A 24659-nucleotide genomic window follows, 5' to 3' on the forward strand; every position below is an offset into this window, starting at 1 on the left:
TTTACCGCGAGATGAAATAATGAAGCTCCTTGTTAAATACCTCACAAAATGCATTAAATAACGCACTTCGTTATTTACTGCAAGGCCCGGAACCCAAGTCACGGGACGCCAGGTAGAGATACACCAGGCATGGAACTGCAGTCCATCACAGGACACACACAGTCACACACCCTGGTCAGATTATCCATCCATCCACCCATCCTCCATAACTGCTTACCCAGCATGTTGGCATGTGAGCCAGAAGCCTATCCCAGCAACTGCAGTCCATCACAGGACAAACACACATAGACGCTGTTAAACAATCACACACTTTGGGCTATTAAGTGACATCAATTCACCTTATGACAAGGATTTCACGACTCTACGCACATTAAAATAAAAGTAATATTCTTGCATACAAGCGAGTACATTTAAAAAAAAAAAAGGCCTACGCAGTGTGAGATTTATCAGCGAGTATCAATACTGAATCGCTTTAGAACCCCTTTATCATTAATGTGTCATATATGGGTGCGTAAAAAATAGCCGGGTAATATAAATATTAAATATTTCAGAGAGCACTGGTGCCTCTTGGAATCCGTTCATTTCAGCAGCTGCACCTTCAGAATTACACCATCAGTCACCATGCATGTAATAACAATGTAATATCCCCACAGAGCCCGAGAGCTCTCCCTCCCGCAGCCAGGGGGCGCTGCGTGAATCAGCCCAAACAGAGCATCACCCACCATAACCCTTCAGTGACTTTGACCCCTGAACGCCGGACTCTGGGTCACATGTGCAGCACATGGCAAACGTTCAAGCTTCACTTTGAGCGAAGCATTCATAAAAATCAAAGGATTGGACGTCATGCGGCAGTTTACAGCAAGCAGCCATTATGTGTGTCACTGGGAAATATGTACGGCTGGGCCATCTCTAGCAGGTGCCTTCACTGGCAGGCGATAATACAGGGATAAACTGTGGTGTTAATCTCCTCTAGTGAGCCTCATGTAAGAGTGTGTTAGCTGCTACCACTAATGTGAATGACAAATGGGGCAATTCAAACGTTATTATTGAAGTCTCCAGTCTAGGGACATTTTACACAAGAGAAACAAACAAAGCAATGAACAAACCACAGGTAGTGTAGCCAGACCCCCGCCCTGCCCCCCACCCTGCCCCCCGCCCCCGTACCGTTCTGTTCAAGGCCGACACTCTGATCCTGACAGCAGGGAGCTCTCCAGTCACCTTCAGTTACCATACCCACCCCCACCAAGGGCCAAGGAGGGGTTTAACAGCTGGGGGGGGGGGGGGGTAAAATTTGCTGACCCGAGGAGAGGGGACCTCTGTAAATTATTGGGGATTTTCATCATACCAAGGGGTACTAGGATAAATTTTGGGGGGGGTAGTGATGGGCCTCGAGCAGCGAGCCCCCCCCCCAATCCACTCTGCATGTGATCCATCTCAAAGCCCTCTACTCTGCCTGAGAGGAACAATACTTCATTAAAGATTAAAAAAGGGCGGGATAAAAAAAAAACACTGAATCGCCTCTTTAAATACATGAAAGCCTTTAACAGATCGCTATCTGAAAGGCAGAAGCGGGATATCGGCGTCCTTCCCCGGAAGGCGAGGGCCGCGGATGCCGCGCCGGATCGCAGCGGGTGCTTCCCGCCGCCGAGTCCGTCCCCTCGCCGCTCTTCCGGGGCGGCTCGCTCCACGGGAATCTCGACGGGAATCTCTCTACATGCCGCATGCCGCTGATAACGGTGAGGAATATGCTGAGCGCACCTCTCGGGGGAGGGGCGCCGTTATTAATTAGCGTTAAGATGCCGCTGGAGCCGCGCGGCTTTCCCTGCGGCGATATTAACTTTGCACTTAATTCTGTCTTTTGTATTCAAAATTAACCCCCCACACACACACTCCCCCCCCAAAAAGGATAGCTGTAACTGGAATAATGCCTCAGTGTAAACGAGACAGCCGCGCACCGGCAGAATGATAAACACCCGTAAGCGGGGGGGGGGGGGGGGGGCGGCACGAGCCGCATCTCCGTGGAAACGGCGGGATGGGAGAGGGGAAGTCGAGCAGAAGGTGCGACAGCGGCTGAGAGTCTGTTGCGGGGGGCCACTAATGAGTATGCATTACAGCTCTAATCCTCAACACCTCCTACGTGAAAATACCTCGTCAAACAGGCCTTTTCTGCGCACCAATAAGCAATCAGATCTCTTTGTATGCTTTGTTTTCTGAAGGAAATTCGCTCCTGCCACCATCTCCCCTTAGTCAATTTCAGCATAGCTCAGGGTGACACGACGAGATAATCTCCATTGATTGGGGGGGGGGGGGGGTGAGAGAGAGCCACTGCACAGCCCACACACCCCCCCCCAGCAGTCTCTAGGTAAGCATTTTGCTGTTTTTTTTCTCCCCGAGAAGCGATCGATGGAGACGCCGTTCCCTCTCAGCGCGGGCGTTCATTAAAGAGGCACCGAGGCACTCGCCTGCCCGCGCATACAAACCGCGCTTATTAAGTTATGAATTCCAGAGGCCGTTCCCCCTCCCCAGCTCCGTGCGGCCCCTCCCCAGCTCCGTGCGGCCCCTCCCCAGCTCCGTGCGGCCCCTCCCCAGCTCCGTGCGGCCCCTCCCCAGCTCCGTACGGCCCCTTCCCAGCTCCGTTCCCCCTTCCCAGCTCCGTTCCCCCTTCCCAGCTCCGTTCCCCCTCCCCAGCTCCGTGCGGCCCCTCCCCAGCTCTGTTCCCCCTTCCCAGCTCCGTTCCCCCTTCCCAGCTCCGTGCCGCTGCTGCTGGGAGCGCGTGCTGTGTGCATGATGCTTTCCCTGCTCCAGGCAGGCCGACCGCTCACACGGAAACCCGCCAGCAAGGGGCACACAGCTTCACCCCCGCCTGCATCTCCGTCCCACTCCGTGGTGTCAGGCACACTTTCGTACGGTGTGCACGCTCTCACTTGGCGCTACTCCCTTCGAGAGCAACAGCTGGTGAGTAGAAGCCTGGAATTAGAGGCGCCAAGAGGAGGGGGTGCTATGGGGATGGAGGGGGGACCAGGGATGCAGATCATGCCCCAGTAGAAATCAGGAGACCTCGTGGATTGGGTGTTCAGAATGTGGGCTTGCGGCTGCCATTCACAGCGAACAAGTATCCGTTCGGCTGGGTGCCACGGAGTGAATGGAGAAAGGATTGGGCCAGGAATTAACCGAAGGGCAGGACAGGAGACACCCGACCTGGGGAGGGAAAGCTAGTCAAAAAGCTTAACTGAGACATGGGCAGTGGGGGTTACAAACCAGGGAAAGACGGGCAGCGAGGGAAGCTACTTTACCTTGAGCCAGTCTCTCCAGTCGCTTGCCGTGCTCTGGCGGGACGGCGTACCTGAGTGAGACAACAACGGAAGGGGAGCGTGAGAGAGGCATGATGGGAAAGAAAGACTTAAAGAGGTGAGGGAAAGGGGAGCACGGCGATCGTAATTGACTTATGAAGGCAGTACTCATTTCAGTGTTTTATTCCTCGGTGGGGGTCAAACTGACACACAAAAACGTCGAAGGCATATGTACCAAAGGCTATGTACTTTGTACATCCCCTAATGTTATCCCAACCTGAATTATGAAATAATTAAACATGAGAACAAATCCGTTTTATCCACACAAAGCCCAAGATTTGATTCTTCTTGTTATTACCGTCATCATTATTACGACAATTATTTCCAGCAGCCTAGAAAAAGCTTAACCCCCCCGAGACCCTCCGATGAAAATGTAAAACCTGCGATTCACCCTCCCTCCGGCTAAAGCCTTTCTACAAGCTTTGAATAACAACAAAGTTTAAAGCCCTGGGCACCAGAGGGCAGCCTTACATCGCCATCTGCTGGTAAGAACAAGTACTAGCATCTGCAGAAAGAGCAGGGATTTTTTTTTTATACAGATTCAGGTATTTTCAGAATCTTCAAGTTCTCTAAACCTCTTACCATCAGGAAGGATTTGGAAAAATATGATCAGAAATTAAGAACATGGACATGGAAAGTTTGCAAATTAAAAAAAGCATTTTAATTTTGTTATGATTAATGCAGTTTCTGGTTTTTATTTGTCCCCATACACAAACATCCACTTTACATGCGTGTAGTGAAATGATTTTAATGGTTTTTCTTCATGATGTAAATTCCCAGTACACATAAAAATTCAGACATGGTTCCAAGTTCCACAAAAACGCCATGAAAACACGACAACGTGCAATTATCTGCTTTTCCGGGTGGTTCGCCACTTTTCCACTTGAGCGTACTGTGGACGCGACTTATTTCTTCTGCTGATGTTCCTCACACCTCCAGTGGAGCAGAAACGAGTCCCCCCCCCTCCCCTCCCCTTATCACAGCACCTGCCCCAGGGCACCTGTCTCCAAGCGCTTCAGTTTGATGAAGGGAGGCCAGATGGCCAAACGCGGCCGATCGGCCGACTAGGAGCCATGAGACTGGACATGGTGAACCCACTGGGGTAAATGCAGCGACACGAACAGCGACGAGGACCGCCGCGTCCGGCAGCTTTGCGGATTCGTAGCATCTCGTAAGAGAGCATAGAGCCTATAAATTAAAATGACAGTCAGCAAGTCCAACTGCCGCAGAGCCATTACATCTGTACGTCTTCGCAGCCACGGTAACAGATCACCATAGCCTCAGTGCAACCAAAGTTAAAATTAAACAAAAAAAGGAAGGAAAACGAACTCAATACCATGACAAGTCCTTCAACAGGAAATTGCGATGACTTTTCTCTTCCTGCACCAAAGACTCTGAACATCCATTAGACTCCCCTTAGACAAGTACAGGTTCCGACATCAAGCCAGAATAATCAGATTCAACATACCTTATTACACTGAGCAAAGCTGCTAATCAAGCTGTGGAAGCTGCTAAATGCTGAACACCGAACCCGGAACCTGCACACCTCAAACAGACAGCGTCTTCCTCACCCCGGTGCTCAGGACGCTCGACAGTCTCACACGTGCATCACTAATAATTCATACTCAGAAAGCTCCAGGTGTTTTCAGGGAACAGAACCTTCAGCAGCGTTTTATTGGCTACTAATAAAATATACCATAAATGTAGCTGGATGCATAATCGCCTTATTTATAAAGCTTGAAAGGACACTAAATCAACTAACGTGCATCCAATTTTTTTTTTACAGAAGAAACACAAACTATATTTCTCAGTTTAACGGGATTAGGCTACATGAGAGCCACCGGACTGGTAGCTAATTAGCGTGTCCTCTGTCGTCATGCTAATTGTAGCTATAGCTTCACTAATTCCCCGTGTTCCGTGTTCGGTTGCCGTGTAACAGAGACGAGCCAGTGATGGGGACACCGGTACAGCACAGGCCACCTTAAACGTAGCCGAGACCTCAGCAGTAACGAGAGAGCCAGTGACGTGGAGTGAAGCAGCCAGGAACGACTCACCCGTGCGTTACTGCCCAATTACGGCCCTGTCATGCTTTATGTGCATTATATCCACAATATACACATTCCGGGACTCCCCGTCCATCGCAGGGCTTCTTTTAATGGCAGCGATGTTCACATTAAGTACTACTATCCAGAATACCCTTCTGTGTATGGTATACATGTACTGTTACTTAAAACACACAGTAATGAAGACACATGACTTCAATGTTGAAGATTCAACATGGGACAAGATCGCCACCTCAGTCCCATAAAATACTGGACTCCCAGTCATTGATCAAAAATACTGCACATAGCAACGGCAGTTCCAAAGGTTTGTTTAGGTCTGTTTGGTAGGGACATCGATAGGGACATTGCATGTCCCACAATGGAATTTGTTTTTTCCAGAAGACGACCAAAATCTGGAATGTACTCCTGGAAAAACAGCACGCATTCTGCACCAGTACGCTCACCACACAGTAGCTGAGGTGGTGAATTGGCAGGGGAAAATTCACCAATTAGATATGGGAGATGACTGGTAGGCCAGATTTGATAGGGCCACAGAGGGCAATTTTAGCCAGGACATCGGGGTACCACCCCTACTCTTTCGAAAGATGCCCAGGGATCATTTATGACGTCAGAGAGTCAGGACCTCAGTTATAGGTCTCATCCAAAGAACAGAACCATTTTTACAGCACAGTGTCCTCGTCACTGCACTGAGGTATTGGGATCCACACTGACCACAGGATGTGCTCCCCCTGCTGGCCACACCAACACCTCTTCCAGCAGCAACCCAGGCCCAAACCTGCTTGTAACACAAAGCCCCCAGGCCCCCGCCTGATAATATGCAACCCTAAGCCAAGGCACATGGTCCATGATGCCCCATGTATGGTTGAACAATTCACAAATTCACAAAGTTCACCAACGCTAAACACATTCAGTATCCAGGTGTTGGTGGTCCTGACATAAAATAAGGGGAAGGGGACGGGTCATAGCCCCAGGCTACAGAGGCACAGATCCTCGAAGCACAGGCAGGCGTGAAAGACCCCATGCCACTATAAGCCAATCACAGGCAAGCATGAAAGACCCCGGGCCACTATAAGCCAATCACAGGCAAGCATGAAAGACCCCGGGCCACTATAAGCCAATCACAGGCAAGCATGAAAGACCCCGGGCCACTATAAGCCAATCACAGGCTGGCTGAGGATGTGCACAGGACTCAGAGTCATTAACCGACATCTACAAGCACATGGGCAAACACAAAGGAAACCAAAAAGCCGACTGGAGCTCATATCAGCAAGAGCACTTCAAGGCTCTGAGCAGAGTGAGGGCAGCGCAAATGGTGTGGGGTGGGGGGGGGTGCGAGGCGAGAAAAAATAACCGGGCAGAGATGGCTGGGGGCGGCTTAATAAAACAAGGGGCAGGTTGGTAGAAGGGTAATGGATGGCTAACTTGGAAACCACCAGGACCAGAACCGTTAGACTGCAGAGGTTTGTACTGGTTAGGTTTTTAATTATATTATAAAAGAAATGAGGAAAATCCAAATTCCAAAACACGGGCTTCACGTCAAAGCTCTGGGAAGCAGGCAGTCCCACCCTCTTCTCCACTGAGAAGAACATACACTCGTGTGCACAATTATGTGGTGAGGTTCACGTGCCCTGCGCTCTTCCACCAGCATCGCGGGGCCCATGTTCCAAAACCCGCTGTAAGACGGCCTCTCGATTTTCGTTACTGAATTCGTTACTGAGATTTTGTGTTTCGATGAGCCGAATTACTTCCATCCACAGAAGTACAACTTCTCAATGAAATATAAGTAAAAAAATTCCACAATGATAAGCCAACTGTCCTCCTGTTCTTCACTGGGAATGTCTTCACTCGTTTTTCACCAACAGTCTCCCTCCACGGGCTGCACCACAATCTCCCGGAAATCTGACAGAAGATCTTGGTCGGCGGAATACGACTTTGATGGGAGCCGAGTTGGAGGGGAAAGAAGTTAATTTCACAGTGGCTGCACAGGGCGAAGGCAAACAGCCACAGAGGCCGGTTTAACATACTGTAATTACCAGGAAAGTGAAAATAATTCAATTTCAAACAGGAAGAAAAACCCTTCACGTTAAACAGTGTTGAGGGGTGCAACCATGTGAGTAAATTTGCTTTTAGCAAATGACAAGGAAAGATCACTTTCCCCAGCAGTTATGTAGCCTTTTACGAAAACACATTATATCGAGAAGTATGAACTGGTGTCCCATTCAGGGAGCCAAATCCTCATGTCCGTAAGTCCCAGAACAAGCAGCAGGCGGACTGCAACCCTGGGTAAGCGGTTATGGATGGATGGATGGATGGATGGATGGATGGATGGAAGAAAGGAAGAGGAGGAGACCTTCCGTAAAAGGAAAGAAATCTGAGGCAGGTCCCCGTACGTACTGAAGCAAAGAGAGAACCTAAGCACAGCTAAATGGCTTTATAACCTCATTTGTGTATGAATATGGTATGAATAAAAATCATAGCAAGAGAGGTATTTAGCATCGAGAAAGCAATCAGCTAAGGTGCTGTATAACTAAAAATTATGTGTAAAATTTCAAAAAGGTTCAAGAGGCAATTTGGTATTTAACAGGTTTTATCCTGCTTTATGTTGGCTCATAATTAAGAGGCTGAATGTATATGTCAACAGAATGAAATTAATTTAAATCTTTTCCAAACTTAGCTCAGTATTACTGAATGGCACGGATGGGGTGAAATCATCTAAATACAGAATAATCACCTTATTATTCCACAGAGTATTTCATAATATAATCCCGCTTAAATGAGAAACATAATTAATCCCTTTTTGTTTCCGTGCTCTGGTAGCGCGAGCTGCACGTAGATGGGAAGACCACTGAGCACCTCGCCATTCTGATTTATAAAAGTTGTTCTCAACTATCTGATTAAAGTATAATCAGACATGCAGAAAGACGAGACGAACGCCTCAGCTAAAGAGCAGCACATCCAGCCTGAGGAGGGGGAATTATTGCTTGAAGCTTGCATATTATCATATTATTGTTATTTTCTCCTTGACATTTTTTGATTACGCTGCTGGGAGCAGATAAACACGGCAGCGGTTAAAGTATTGTTCATATTAGACTTCCTGATATTTCTTAGAAAAGATCCTTCTTAGAATCGACGAGCCGGGTAATTGTTTTTGGGTTAACACAAGTATAAAAAGGCCCATCCGTCTTCCATAACCGCTTATCACACACAGGTTTGCGGGGAGTCCATAGCCTATCCCAGGCAAAATACTGCACAAGGCAGGAGACACTCAGGAACGATGGACATGAGTATTATTTACTATTAAAAACTCAATGCCACTACTCAGCACATAAGGCACGGCTCTCCAGTTCCGGTCCTGGTGGGCTAGTTTGCAACACGGCTTGCAGATTTCCCTGCTCAGAGACACCTACTAAACGTGGTAATTAGCTGATTAAGATGTGTTTGAGGAGGGAAATCTGCAAATTGTGCTGGATTCTGGCCCTCCAGGACCGGAATTGGGCAACCCTGCCAAAAGGACTAGCAAGACCTCCTTATTATAACAACGGAATAAACAAATGAATCAAGATAAATAATTGCCTCTTCCCAATATTCAATAAAGAAGTAACCTAATGAGCACCTACAGTTTGGTTTTGGGTGGTAATTCTGTAAAGAACTAGGTAATGATGGCAAGAAACGACACTTCATGAACCATTCGCAGTATTTTTTGACACCACTAGATGGTGCTATCTGTAGAAAAAAAAGGGCTCAAAGCATGCCCCAAAGCAAGCCCCAAAGCAAGTCAAGAGCACCATCTAATGGGGTCAAAATATTCCGTAGATGGTTCATGAGGTGTCATTTTGGCCATCACTTGCACCTGTTTTATTACCAGCTCTGTTTCTACAGAAAGCCACTCTCCTGTGTCTGTCACTGACTGTAGGGATGCTGGCCCTGCCACCTCAATTGCCAGCGCCCCACTTCCCCTGCACCTGTGCTACCGCAGACCACATTACAGTGCTGGCTTGGCATGAACAATGCCCACAGGGCTGGTCATATCTCCATTAGAGATGGAGTTGTACACAGCCTAGCCTGGGCTGACGACGGGTGACTGACGGGGGAGCGAGAAGTGCTGAGCTACGGAAGCCTGAACAATGTTGCTCTTGTTTCTAGGAAATACCATTTTGTTGGCATTTTTTAAAGGGCCAATCACTTATACATTTAAACTTGTTTACTCAAGACAATGCACAGAGTTACGGTTAGAGAGTAGAATACATGGACGAATGCCTGTTTCTGTTAACAAGAAAGAGTTTCAGCAAGATAGTGTCCATTTCCTTCGAGATAAATTGGTTTCAGTTTGCAGTTTGTTTCGAGGGGAACGAAAGCAGAAGCGTGGTCTTAATCTGTAATCATGTATCTGTCCCGTCTACTTCCCGCTGCACACTCGCCGCTTCCAAGCTGATTAATAGAGAAGGCTGCACTTGGACGAATGCAGTGTCTCGCTCAATAAAAGTGGGGACATTGAGTGAACTGTCGCTCCTAATGAGATCGCAGGCGGCGAGCACCGGGCAGGCAGGAGACAGGCAGTCTGAAGGCCGGGATCCTGTCCTGTACATGCACGGGGGGGAGGGTCATATTAAAGCATTCAGTATCTGAGAGCGGATGAATAAACAGAAAGAAGAAAAGAAAAAATAGGCAAGGATGTAAGTCCTAGACCAGCATTTCCCAATCCGGACTTCAGGGATCCACAGACGGTCCATGTTTTTGCTCCCATCCAGCTCCCTGCCAGACTGTCCACATTTTTGCTCCCATCCAGCTCCCAGTAAAATGTGAACTGCATGTGGGTCCATGAGGACCAGATTTGGGAGACACTGTGCTAGACGGGAGCATGGAGCTGAGCCTGGGGGAGCATCTCCTGCTGAAACGACGGCACTGAGCAGCAAGCAAGGAGAACACAGCAATATAAAAGAGGGCTGAACCTGCAGGGCTAGAGGTGTCAGACTGGGGGGGGCACCAGCGAAGGCTTACAAATAATGAACAAATACACACCATTTCCCACATTTTCCATACTGTGGACACGTACACAGATATATATTTACACACACACACACACGCACGCACGCACGCGCGCGCGGTACCAATGTCAAAAGTTTGGATACACCTACACATTGACAAGTTTATTTGCACTATACTCTATATTTTACAATAATTCTAAAGACACCAAAACTATAAATTAACATATATGGATTATGCATTGACCACCAAAAAAGTATTAAACAAAAAATATACTTTTTGGGAAGGGGGCAGTTCTGTGGGTTGGGTTGCTGGTTCAAATCCCTGGGTCAGCAGAGTGATCATTGGGCCCTTGAGCAAGGCCCTTAACCCCAGTTGCTCTAGGGACTGACTGACCCTACTGTCTCCTCTACACCAGTTCCATGAGGTGCCTCCTGGGATGCTTTCCCAGCCGTCCTGAAGGAGGTCCCACATGTGCTGAGCTCTCATTGGCCGCTTTTCCTTCACTCTCTGGTCAAACTGCTCCAGAACCACTTCTATGTGTTTAATCATACACACACATTTTGACGTGGGAGAAAATCAGTTTCTTTAAACGTATAAACCTCTGGGGAAAACACACCTTGAACTGGAGCCGTAAAACAGGTGTTAAAAGCAAACCAAGCCAGGGCCATTGTCGGAATCTCCAATAACAACTTAATTAACAAGCTACAAAACAGCTTAAATCCCAGCAAAACGGTGAGGGGGTGGAGGAAGGCGGAGAACCCCAGCCTGGGTTGTTAGGGTGAGGTGCCAGCCCTGATTGCTGAAGCTAACAGAGAGGCAGCCCCTGTCTGGATAATGGTCCCCCCTACACAAGGCCTGCAACAGCATCAAGCACATCGCTAAGGGCAACGGCAGCCAACTCAAGGCAATACACTGAGTACATGTTAGGCTGTTATTAATATGGCATTAATACATATCAGGCATCTTTAAAAAAGTGACATAAGCAGCACAGCAGGAAAATAGTAAACTCATCAGTCTGCTTCATCAAAGACACCACTTCAGACAGCAGCAGACTTAATGCATTGTGGCATATACAGTATATATCTATATAATTATCTTCTAAACGCTTATCCTGGCCGGGGGTGGGGGGCCTGGAGGGACACCCTGGACGGGACGCCAGATACATACACACCCTTGCACACACAATCACATACCTTGGACAATTTGGAGACAATGTATCTAAATGCATGCCTTTAGACTGCAGGAATGAACCAGAGTAACCAATACAAACCTGCGTGACAAAGGGGGAGCACTTAAACTTTACACACACATGTAGCGTCAAGGTGGGATTGAAACCCACAACCTACTGTGCCACCAGGTGGGGCATACTGGCTGTGTCTGAATTCAGGGGCTGCATCCTTCGAAGGCTGAACAGAAAGAGTGTCAAATAGGACGGTCTGGCCCACGGATAATTTCCTATTTGTGTCACCAGCCATTCCCGCCATTACCCTTGAGTCACAAAGCACCGCTGCTATCGCCTGGCCAGGACACAACCACTTTACCTCAGCTCAATGAATACTGGGACATGTTGGGCTGCCAGGGATCCAGCGGATGGATCCTACGCGACTCGGCAAAAGAGGGGTGCACTTCTGGACCGCATTTGATGAAGCCTTCAAAATGGGACAGCCTTGTCGCTCCGCTGTGACACATTCGTACTTCGAATGCAGCCTGAGAAAGATGCAGCCCTGTTAGCATTAACATGGCAGTAATACGCTGCCAGGTGATCTTGTAAAGGGGTTTAAAGCATAATAAAGAGAGGGGCACTCTGCGCAACATAATCTATTGTTTTTTAGCGTAAACTGGGAGCTGTCTGCACCGAACAGTAAATAAGGGCATTGCAAGAATTACACAGAGTTGGGTCAGCAAAAAAAAATATGAAGAAACAAAGGAGCCAGAGACAGCAGCCTGAAGCGGCTCTTCAACGCGGCATCAACGCTTGCTGCCCATCTACGGGGATAGGGGCGGACTGGGCCTCGCTATCCCTGTTCTGACATGGGAAATACAGCCGTCCGCGATTTATTATTTTTCCTTTGCATCTCATATTGATAACCTGACATAAACACATCAGTGTCCAATATGCAGACACAAACATGCACTCGATTCATGGATTATATCACTACAAGTTAAAAATGAGGAATGGCGAATCACGGCTAATGTGGAAAGACTGCCCTCCAGTGGCCATTAAACAAAAAGCATAAGATTTACCCATTTTGACTGGATATTCCTGAGTACTCTAAACTATTAAATAAATATTGCATTGAAAAATAAGTCTTTCAGCGTTCACATTTTTATAAAGTAAAACATACATTAGTCCAAAGATGCAAACGTCTCTACTAAATCATACGTGCACATAATTGTGGGCAAGTGAGTAGTGATGAAAGTATCCAATATGTCTGAGTATGAAAGTCCTCACTGTTTGCTGATGAACCCACGTGTCCTGGGGCAAATAGCATTAATTAACTAAACAGCAGTAATCATACGCCAAAATAATGGCATAATGTACAGTACTCATATTGAATTCTACTGCTAAAATGAAAAGAGCATTATTCAGAATCTTTAATATTTCCTTTTCAAGATTTAAATTTCCTTTGAAGAGGGTATAAGAATTTAAAGTAAACTGCAATATTTTGTAGGCCAGTGTTTCCCAACCCGGTCCTTAGGTAGCACCAGACAGTCCATGTTTTTGCTCCCTCCCAGACAGTCCATGTTTTTGCTCCCTCCCAGACAGTCCATGTTTTTGCTCCCTCCCAGACAGTCCATGTTTTTGCTCCCTCCCAGACAGTCCACATTTTTGTAAGGAGCTGGGAGGGAGCAAAAACATGGACTGTCCGGGGTTCCCAAGGACTGGTTTGAGAAACACTGTTATAGGCTACTTGCTATAAATGAATGTTGATCATATAAAGGACCATCCCTCAAAAGTGATGGAATAATGGCATGAAAGAAAAGCTGGGAAGAAGGAAACGAGAGACGAGGTTGAGGGAGTGGGGGGCTGACCAGGACTTGGGCTCCCCGAAGTGCAGGTAGTTAATGCTGTAGAGGTCCATGTCCTCCGTGTGCCAGGCGAAGGTGGTCTTCCACATGCCGAAGTAGAGGTAGGGCGTGTTGACGCCCTCGATCACGATCCCGCACTCCTGCTCCACCATGTCCAGCAGGGTGTTCAGGTGGCCGATGTTCCACTCTGAGATGTTCTGCACATAGATGACACCAGAGAAGCATTCCTAACTATTCCATACCAAAATACTCTATATTAATATCTAACTAATTCATTCTAATTAAACCCAGATACTACTAGGTAAATTCTGTCTGAGAAACATCTGTATTGCTGATTCCCATACAAAACATAATGGCAAAATTATTTATTCTTAAACAATTCCTTGTAAATAGGGACTTTTTAAACAATTCTTTTATCTGTCATAGTCTTCATGAATAAAAAAATCTTTTATAAATCATGATTAAGGGGGTAACTAATCTCTTTCCTAGACCCTTTAGGCATGTCAGCTCTTTGAATAGAAAGTGAGCAAACAATTAGTCTTCTAAAAATGCAGTTAGAACCATACAATCAGAAGCCAAAGGGCCCAAGGTAATGAAATGGAAAACTCGCTGCAAACATTTAGCACTTATTATTATCAGATCAAATGCAATGAAATGACAATGAGAAGGACATATAACATAAGCCAAAGCAGGGAGAATAAAAGTGAGACAAAGAAAAGTTTTTACTTTTTATTTTTATAAAATGCATGAGAAGAGTAGGTCACTGTGACCCTGTGCAAAACAAAAGGCTATGGAGGAAGGAAGGAAGGAAGGAAGGACGGACAAATGGAAGGAAGGAAAGACGGATGGAAGGAAGGAAGGACGGATGGAAGGAAGGACGGACGGATGGAAGGAAGGAAGGACGGACAAATGGAAGGAAGGAAGGACGGATGGAAGGAAGGACGGACGGATGGAAGGAAGGACGGACGGATGGAAGGAAGGACGGACGGATGGAAGGAAGGACGGATGGAAGGAAGGACGGATGGAAAGAAAGAAGGATGGACGGAAGGAAGGAAGGACAGACAAGTTCAATTAGAAGAAATGGGCTTTGCAGAAGAGACCATAAGGGCTTTATAGCGAAACATCAAGTCCTGTCATGCCGAGATCTTCTCAGAGCTCATTTCAGCACTTTCTTCATCCACATTGAAAAGCACATTAGCCCAGTGCTGGAGCTCCATCAAGCAAGATGAGGCGTCGACCTTGGACTCACCTCGTCATACAGGGAGCCACTGATGTCAGCGCCGTAAATGGGTGACACGAATGTCAGGTTCTTCCAGTACTTCCGCTCCAGGTCATCGAAGTCTTTATGACAAGGGGTGCAGTACCTTTCACCAATGGAAAGAGGAGGCAAAGACTGCGTTACAGAGCTGGGATTCTGCTTGGCTCAAAAAGCAAAGTAGATTTTTATTCTTTTCAATATAATTGTAATCTGTGTTAGGTCAACTGCACAGGGGTCTTCAGGAAACTCAGCACACATGTTTTGACTGTTTTTCTGCTGGCAAATAGCTGGTCATGCCACTAGCTAAACCAAGAGTCTTCATTCACAATATATAACAAATACACAAATAATTAAAAGTATGCAAATAATAAAGCAGGCCTCGAGCGTAAAACAAACGAACAATCTATGGTGTACATCTCCTTTCCGTTTTTACTGATTGCAGCATTTGTTCGACCGTGCCACTGGAGAAGCTGGAGGCAGACTGCCAGACAGACAGGCATTCAGGTCTGCTACCCAGCAGCCCGTGACGGCAGTGAGGCTCCGCCTTCATGGTGACCGGTGCTCCACCAATGCTCCACTACAGATTTGTGAAAACTGACTGTATGGAGCAGCCACTTCTGCCTTTAAAAACCTGTCTGCCATAAGCCCACAGGTTCATCCCCGCGACATTATAACCCGCACGTAAGGACAGCAGAGGCAGAGATCAGCAGCATCTTATTATTAATAAAGGTTCGTTTTTTTAATCGGTTCATTAAACCAGTATTTCATATATTGATAATTTTACATAAATCGGACTAATAACAAAATACTCATTAATAATAGTTATATTATTCAACATACATGTACCAGATTTTTTAAACCAGCCCATCTTAAAATCTTAATTACTAACCAAATCGATGAACAAAAACAACCAGTGTTTGAGCCAGACCCTAGACAACTTGGGACAGTGTAATTAAACCATAATATTAAAAGCGAGAGCCCCACATCTACACACACACACCATCACCAAAAATGAAGACTAAACAGCCCCTGAATGTGGTATCCTGATACTCCCAGGTTTTTTCCAGCTAAATGATTACATTGAATACATATATACATATAGTATAGTAAAATACTACACTGAGACAGTGTAACAAACGAGAGCATGAGCTTGGTCTAAAATGCATAGTAAAATACTACACTGAGACAGTGTAACAAACGAGAGCATGAGCTTGGTCTAAAATGCATAGTAAAATGCTACACTGAGACAGTGTAACAAACGAGAGCATGAGCTTGGTCTAAAATGCATAGTAAAATACTACACTGAGACAGTGTAACAAACGAGAGCATGAGCTTGGTCTAAAATGCATAGTAAAATACTACACTGAGACAGTGTAACAAACGAGAGCATGAGCTTGGTCTAAAATGCATAGTAAAATGCTACACTGAGACAGTGTAACGAGAGCATTCCTTTGCTCATTGGGCACACACTTCTTGCTGTTGGCCAGTTTGCGGTACTCGCCCACGGTCATCGACTTCTTCTGGATGTTGTACTGCGTGAAGAGGCCCGACTGGCCTGTCACCACCTGCATGATGGGAGCTGGGATCACCATCTCCTCCACCGTTTCATAGGACTGTCGTGGCTTCCACTCCTTTGGTGGGATCACCTACAGGGATTCAGAAACTTTCTCTACTGCTTTTGCTATTTGACTTGAATTAATCAATTCCTGCATATTACGAGTCTGATGTGAACACCAGTTGAATCTATTACATATATGTGTGTGCATGCAAGTGCTTGTCCCATATTTTTTTCATATATTTGATCAATCACGGGTCTATTTCCCCGTGTGTCCTGGAAACGAGATATTCACTTCTAATGTAACGGGAAACACACCAGTAAAACAGTAAAGGAAAATCACAAAAATAAACATCACCACATGCATGGGTCGATGTCAGGAGAGTTACATCCATACCGTTAATGTTATTTATCGAACACCTACCTTGGCCAAGCCAGCACGATGGGCTCCTTGGGTTTCAATGTAGGCGATGTACTTGACAAAGTCGCGGAACTCCTCCATGGTGGGCCGAAAGGTCATGATCTTGCAGCTGGCATTGGGGGCTTGGCTGGGGCTTTCTAGCGACATGGTGCCAGGTGGTGCTGGGAAGGCAAAAAAAAAAATAACATTCATGGAATGCTATTAAAACAAGTCTCCAGAGCGATGCGTCTACAGTAGACCAGGAGTGCCCGGCCATAAAGTGGGTATTGGATTCCCTGAGGTATTACCTCTTGGGAAGACACTTCCTCTTGGAGACTGACCATCGAGCACTGCAATGGCTGGACAGGATGCAGGACACGAATGCTCGAATAACCCGGTGGTTCAGCCAAATAACTTTATTGTGACCGACAGGCCTAGAGCTACCAACAGAGTGGTTGACTTCTTGTCCCATATCCCTGAGGACACGATGGGGAAGTGATTCCCCACTCAAGGTACTGTGGGGTAAAAGATTAATCTTTGAACAGTGGCCACTGTCTCCAGAATGAGGGGGGTAATGTAATGAGGTCCTGCCTGTTCCATGCAACCAAGTGATGTAAGGACATGGGTAGGTACTTGTTTTTCGCTCAAACTCTCTGCAATGTGCACAAAAAACCCGAGTATTGGTGTCATATTTCAGGTGGTCAATTGGAATATAGTAATTTGTGATAGATGAAGTTTTTTTTTTAAAGGTTTTAGGACTTACCGTCCTCTGGCGAGCAGGAGGGCAGGGTCACCAGTTAAAGGACCCGAGGCCAGGTGGCTACTGGGTAATGTAGTTTTTGCTGCCCTCAGTAGTAATGGAATTTTCCCAGTGATAATCTGACAGAGGGGGGAAGTTTTGAATTTGCATTAAGATATTTATTATTTAGGGGACCATTTATTGCGTATTTATTCTGGTTGTCATTTATAAAAATGTAACTGATCACTTTATGAATGCATTTCTTGTGGCAAAGTTAATGTTTTAAAAGCTTATTTTTATTTTATTATTAAGTTAGCATATTGACTATTATGATGATGTCATTTTTTTTTTTTACTTATTTTTAGTGTGCAAATGAGTGTCTGTTTTGTTATTTAGACACGTCGACAGACTAGACCTTATAATTGGCTTATAATCCATTATAATTATAATCCATTTTCTGTAAGCGCTTATCATATTCAGGGTCGTGGGGGTCCAGAACCCATCCTGGAGGCTACAGGCTAAGGCTAAGGCAGGGAACAACCCAAGACAGGGCGCCAAGCCATCGAAGGGCTGGGTTACAATTGTTACTAATTGTGTTTGAGGTTTTAATAATAAACAATTTGAGAACGAATTCTGTTTCCTCGCCCCACTGAAACTGCACCTAGTTGCGAACTCAAGCAGATACGCATCTAGGCGTTTGTTTCCTTTAAAGAATCTAAAGTTTGCTCAAACTTTGAATTTAAACTGAGGCAGTGCTGAAAAAGTTTCTGTACACGTTTGCTCATTCATGATAGCATTAGGCATGTAACAATTCACCCAATTCAAGAAAATTACCAAAAATGCAACATTCATTTTTGCATCCTTTATCAATTTCTATATTCCTTTTGTTAAATAAAAAAAAAATGTATATTTGTTTCATTTTCTTAATAGCAGCAATAATTATTTACAAACATTTGTAAATGTTTGTATAAAATATAATAATATAATAAACTAAAAATTTTACTAAAAACGAAAAAGTTAAACACAAATTTGCCTTTTCTTAATAACCGTTTGCGAACATTTGTGAAGGCTGTAGTCAGCCTTAAACATAAAACAGTAATTTGCTCTGTGCTCACCATTCCGTAGTATTACTTCTGTTAAGTTGCATTAGTTGGTTGCTGGGAGGGGGCTGACCAAGTTATTGCACCATCTGCTGTCTAAACTCCGCAATTACAGCAACGGAAAGCCAAGAAATTCCGCAGCCTAATAATAATTTGAGCTACACTACAGGGTTGCCAACTCTCACACATCTGGCGTGCCACTCATGTTTTCAGACTCGCACACTTAGGCAAATATAGCAAATATATATTATTCCATTATAAACCGAAAATTGGCTACTTCAAAAGCTTTGGGGCAGTTTGCAAACCCTATAGACTACTTACATGGTAATAAAACCGTTACATACATAGAAATGTGTGTGCATGTCTGTGCAGATATGTTTTGAGTCTCACTACAACCAGCTGACCATTTCTGGGCCCCCTGACAAAATGTCACCATACCCCCCCCCCCACCCCACCCCACCGGTGAAAAAACACAAACTTTCATTTTTTGTGATATGGGACATTTGTGTAATATACTAATTTCCAACCAACAAGTGCAATTTTCCATGTACTTCTGCGTGTTGAAGGGCCCCCGAGAAGCGACGGGTCCCCTGAGAGGTGACGGGTCCCCAAGAAGCGACGGGTCCCCGGAGGGGTGACGGGTCCCCTGAGTGCACCAAGGTATCGATGCCCTACACTGTCCCTAAAAAAAAAACAGCCACTGCCATCATACACCATGATCTTTTTTACGTTTGATCAAAGCCAACTCACCCATATTTACTTTATTAAATAATATTTATTAATTTATTCATGCAGCAGCAAAAAAAAATAATGAAACCAACTTAAGTACTTAATTACTTGCTAGACCCTATGAGCAAAAACATTAGGTCATTCGCAGAAACAAAATGTGCTTTGTTTTATGGGCATTCCTACCACGGTTATCACAAGAAATAATGGAACGATATCAAATTACAATGGAATGCAAGGTATCAAATATTACTCTTACAATTTATCCACTGTTTTGTCATATATGCTGCTTACCATAGCAAAAGAGGAAACATTTAAATGACAAAACAAACACTGTAGCAGGTAATGATAAAGTAGGGGGGGTTAACTTTAAAGAACTGTTCATTTCACACACATTCAATCCACAAGTCAGTGTGGGCATTTGGGAAAATTACAGATGAGGAATAGATCTCCCAGTGCTCAAGTCTCCACCAAATCAATGCTCAGCCTTTCTGACTGTATTAAAAATTAAGCAACATATCTCATACATGCCAACTGCAGTCTTCAGACATTCAGTTCTCGATACATAGTGGGCACAGTTCAATTTATCGTGAAAAAAACAGTTTAAATGAGGAAAAATATATATAATTTATTATTATTTCGAACCCTATTTACCTCACCTGGCTTTTCATGCTAAGGGAACATGGTCGCATTGCATTGAGAATTCTTTCATGCAGTCTGTCACACAATAATGTTCACTCATCCATTTAGCAGTGAAATTAACCTATTAAGATTTTGCCATTTTCTGGAAATTACTGCATGTCTTGCAGATACCTGAAGATCCTTGCATAGTATAATCCAAACCAAAGACTGTTCATGCAGGAAACAAGACTGCATGCAAGGGCAGCCTGAAGTCGTGTAAACTGTTTAGCCAAAATTAAATCATGTCAATTCTCGTATAATAGTAAATTGAAAAAACTCTCCATCTATTTTCTAAAAGCACTTATCCAAAGCAGTGCTGCGGTGACCAGGGAGCCGAAACCCATGGTAGCAGGGAGAGAAGCCCCGCCAGCCCCGGAGAGAGAGTGAAAGCGTGAGCTGCAGCAAGTTCTACTTATAACCCATAGCCCTAGAGCTGCGAGGCCTCAAAGTTTCCCACTGAAATACCTGCCTGAAATTCTTTTGTCTGAAATTGTACATAAGGCATTGACTGACTATTCATCAGCTGAACCAGCACTATGATACCGGATTCTGTTCATTTCATTAGCAAAATACCTTTCCATATATCAGCCTCTGATTTAAGTCCAGTTATCCCTTTGTTTAACAGATAGATAGGTAGGGGTGGTGGTTTCCTCTGGTGAAACTTGCCAAATTTGATGCAATGATCAATCTGCAGGCCAAATAATAATTATTTAATTTTTTTTTTAAAGGGTGTTGATTATTTTCTATAACTGCACACACAATGCCAAACAGGCACTATGTAGTCAACACAGAAGTAAATCAATGTGCGATTGTAGTCTTTAATTCTAACGCAGTGTTTCCACTGGTAACAATTCCCCGTAGTTGCCCACAAGTGTTGGGCAATCAGGCCCAGTAGCTACAAATCTAGACCGAGATTTTGTTTCTACCAACCAGGTGAGTACTCTGTGACTCTTTATGCTTAACAGGTTGGTGGCCCACTACGGCAAAACGAACATCTATCCAACTAATTAATCAGGGGGGGCCTGATTCCCACCCCCACCTGCTTTACAGAATTCAGTTGGTTAACAGCACAATAAACAAACAAGGTAGGCAAACAGAGCAGGCATCACTTATATTTTATATTATATATATTTTACCATTATGATGTTGTGTCAGAATGGGAAAACAGTCGACTTAAACCATTAATCCCACCCCTGGCAACCTAGGAACATTAACAGGAACTTTCTGACACCCCCAACATCCCCTCCCCCCTAGTCACAGTGGCACCATGCCAAACCACTTCATCCACAGGGAACACTGTAACGGTACTGAAAATTTCAGATGCAGAACACAGTGTAAAATTAATGGGAACTACAAAAACAAAGCAATTGCTACAGACTAATTAGACAACAGCAGTGCTTCAGACTGAGGACCTAGACTGAGGACTTTAACAGTAAAATGATTTACCACTGTAATGCACTTGTAGCCCAGTCATACTTTACAGTCATGTGTAACCTGCCTAAGTAACGTGGCACACAAGTCTAGTTTTAATAACTGGAAAACAGTTTACACAGCTGAATACCAAGAGGTAAATAAAGCTAAATTAATAAAAATAATGGCTGTAAATATTTACATTTCTTTGCCCCAATAGACGTATGTTTAAAATGCACAATTTATAGCTTCGAGTGCATCAACTGCATACTTGGCTTACATGTTTGTGGCTAAAAACTGGTCTTTAGGCTTAGTAATGAACAACTTCAAACTAATAACTGACTTATGAGCGTAAAGGACAATTTCTGAATTGCTGCAAATAGGGTGGTTCTTTGTCTCCACAGCAGTGGATTTAAAAAACATAAAATACATGGTCTGTCAGGCATTAACCCTTAATTAACCTTTAATTAACCCTTACATAAACATGTCACAGACTCTGGTCTGCTAACATCCAATATGACTTAAGTCTAAATATCAGCCAGACTGACACATCAGACCGATACCGATATCTGGATTCTTAACGAATATCGCCTGAAATCAATGTTAACCGATATATCGTGCATCTCTAGTTCTACGGCCTTTCAGTAGTCAGATCAATGGAGTCAGCAGACTCAAAATGAGGCAATACCTTCAGCAGTAGAAAAAGTAACCAATGCAAATGCATTACACAGTAGGAAGGACAAATAACTACCAAGAAGACTGGGCTGCATAGCTTCTATATGTTTCTATGATGATCTATATGTGAATCTAAGCTGGAAAGTGGTGAATGATTGGATTTCACTTCAGGGTTGCCAAGTTCTTACGGTGAGGTTCCTACTTAATTCACTTTTCTGAGGAGACTAAAACTACCACAAAACTTGATGATCAGTGAGTTTGGAAAATGGACAGATGAAGCACACAGGACATCCAGAGTATTCCACTGACATGAGGCCTTTATTGGACAGGTGTTGATATCCCCAATTATGTTTACAATCAGCAACTCAGCAGCAACTTCATTTTCATTTTGAAATTAACATCTTACTATACAGTTTCCTGGGTTGTGACATGTTCATTGACTAATTACCCATATTCAATATGAATAACTACAGGTCGCTACACAAACCAAAGGCTAAATGCAGCTGATTATACTCATGGATAATTACATTTACACTGTTTCACCCCATAACCACAGCTAACAAATATTAAGACACTAAGGCTTTTCCAGACCTTGTTACTTTCTGGTATCCATCAAAAATGTGCACAACCATATATTTAATTACAAACATCCCAAAGCACAGAAAAACTCATTCAAACATTAATGCAGTATGAACCTTACAACAGTTCATCCCACTGAGACATTTTTAAAAATCCTGAGTCTCATGTCTATTTCATTACTACTATTAAATCAACATTGTATGATGTACCTGGAAATGTTAATCAAATCTTTGAACATTTCCGTTAGGCGAAACAACATGATATATGCTGTAGATTCATTCAGCGGCCATAAGACCCAAAGCTCCAACTTCGGGAGTCTGCAAAACCTCCGCGCAGTACTATATAGGCTGACATACTCAACTACAGCTGCAAGTACATCAGAACTACATAAAACCCCCACAATAAACAGCTAATCATGTCAAAAACAGCCGCTTCACCCACGGGCCACGCAGCCGTACGACTCGAAGCCCCTAACTAGCCAGCTATTTTTTATCACTTAAATATTTAACGACGCGTTTTGAACTGACAGACTAATTCATGTCAGTAATGCAGCCAGCACTCGGCTACTAGCTTTCTAGCTAAACTGCTTTCACTACAAACCATCCTCAAATAAATTAAACTGCAGCCAAGCGCATGCATCGTATTGAAGAACTCATAAGTAAATGCAAGAGATGAGACATTCCGGTTTTAAACTGACAACACTGCACTAGTCGTCCTCCGACGTCCCTGATTCCTACCTTAAAAAGTCAACAAAACCGCGAATACACAACGATTTTCCGCATGAACTACTGTCACATCTACTAGTATTTAAAGTATAGCAAGCAGTTAATTAATGTTTTACCTCCTGCTTCGAGCTTTGCTCCGTTATTTAAGTATCTTATTAGCTTAGACTCGCTCTTAAAATCCACTCGATCGATTATTTGTGAACATCCTGCACACAGGAAATATCGGCCTCATGCCGTCTCAAACCAGCTTGGCTGCCATTGGTTATGGCCGCAATCATAGGAAGTCACTGTGAGCCAGTTCCTTGAAAGTTCATTGGTTATTTTCTTTGACGGACGGCCTCATCCACCTACGGTGTTATTAGCATTTATGTGTAATGTGACGACATTACGACACTATGGGGTGGACTATCTATCTATCTATCTATCTAAGTTTAAGTGTGAAGTTGTGTGGAACTTACGTAAATTATAATGTAAATGACTCCTATCACAATAGTAACTTTTTAAGGAAATATTACTTCCAGCTAATGTAATGGTATTTAGTAAGTAATACTGTATATGGATGTGGTAATTGAATATCGAGTGCATTTGGGTTACCTTGCCATAAAAGGTAGTTATCTGAACATCAGACACGATGACCTTCATCATGACCTTCACGATGACCACACATACGTCTAGGGGTAATTTGGGGGCGGCAAAAAACTAGATGTAATGTCTGTAGGTAGGAATACGTGTGTGGAGTTTGCCTGTTCTCCCTGTGATATGCAGGCACGCTAACTGGGGTCTCTAAATAGATAGTCAGTGTATGTGCCCTAGAATGAACTGGCATTACATCCAGAGTGTGTCCCAGCCTTGAACCATGTATTCTCCTGAACAGGACATAGAAGAAAGAAGGAAGATAAAAGTAAACCTTAAAAAGTATGCTAAAGAAAATTCTTAATCAAAGGTTTGTAAATGGCCTGAAGTTTCCCAAGTGATACAGCACTTGAATTGTCTGAATGAAATTCAAATCAAGGATGGAGCATTTGATGGGATAGCAAATTGACATTGCAGGGAAAAAAGATGTAACATAGTGAAAATGAATTAAGTAGCATTTTACACCACCCCTTCTTGTCAGTGTATAGCTTAATGCTGACAATTAATTTTCCGGGGAAGTTGCTACAGGAAGGTCAATTTATCGCTAAAAGTTGCTAAATGACGTTGTGATGTCATCGCATGATGATGTCATTTTGCCAATACTCAGTGACATCGCTCAAATTGATTGGCCATCTCCATGAAACATATGATTGGAAATTTGTTAGTTTAGATTTTTTTTATTTGTAAAAGTAATATAAACACAACACATTTTTATAATATTTTTATACACAGCACATTGAATTATTGAA

General features: G+C 44.2%; 1 protein-coding gene across 3 annotated transcripts in view; it reads right to left on the minus strand.

Annotated features, from left to right (window-relative positions):
• The window catches only part of kdm4b (lysine (K)-specific demethylase 4B), a 55081-nt gene extending 31542 nt beyond the window's left edge, over nucleotides 1-23539 (minus strand). For 2 of the 3 annotated variants that reach the window (XM_072699709.1, XM_072699711.1), the window contains exons 1-6: nucleotides 23394-23539; nucleotides 16667-16824; nucleotides 16158-16333; nucleotides 14679-14793; nucleotides 13433-13626; nucleotides 3294-3343 (exon numbers count right to left, since the gene is read on the minus strand). In XM_072699709.1, coding sequence (XP_072555810.1) covers nucleotides 3294-3343; nucleotides 13433-13626; nucleotides 14679-14793; nucleotides 16158-16333; nucleotides 16667-16810 — 679 coding nt within the window. In that variant the 5' untranslated portion in view covers nucleotides 16811-16824; nucleotides 23394-23539. Of the gene's footprint in view, nucleotides 1-3293; nucleotides 3344-13432; nucleotides 13627-14678; nucleotides 14794-16157; nucleotides 16334-16666; nucleotides 16825-16950; nucleotides 18109-23393 lie in introns of those variants that run through there. The other variant, XM_072699710.1, reaches the window with a different exon arrangement.
• Nucleotides 23540-24659: the final 1120 nt, after the last annotated feature.

Source organism: Paramormyrops kingsleyae, chromosome 15 (genome assembly GCF_048594095.1).
Source record: "Paramormyrops kingsleyae isolate MSU_618 chromosome 15, PKINGS_0.4, whole genome shotgun sequence".
In the NCBI taxonomy this organism is placed as follows: domain Eukaryota; kingdom Metazoa; phylum Chordata; class Actinopteri; order Osteoglossiformes; family Mormyridae; genus Paramormyrops; species Paramormyrops kingsleyae.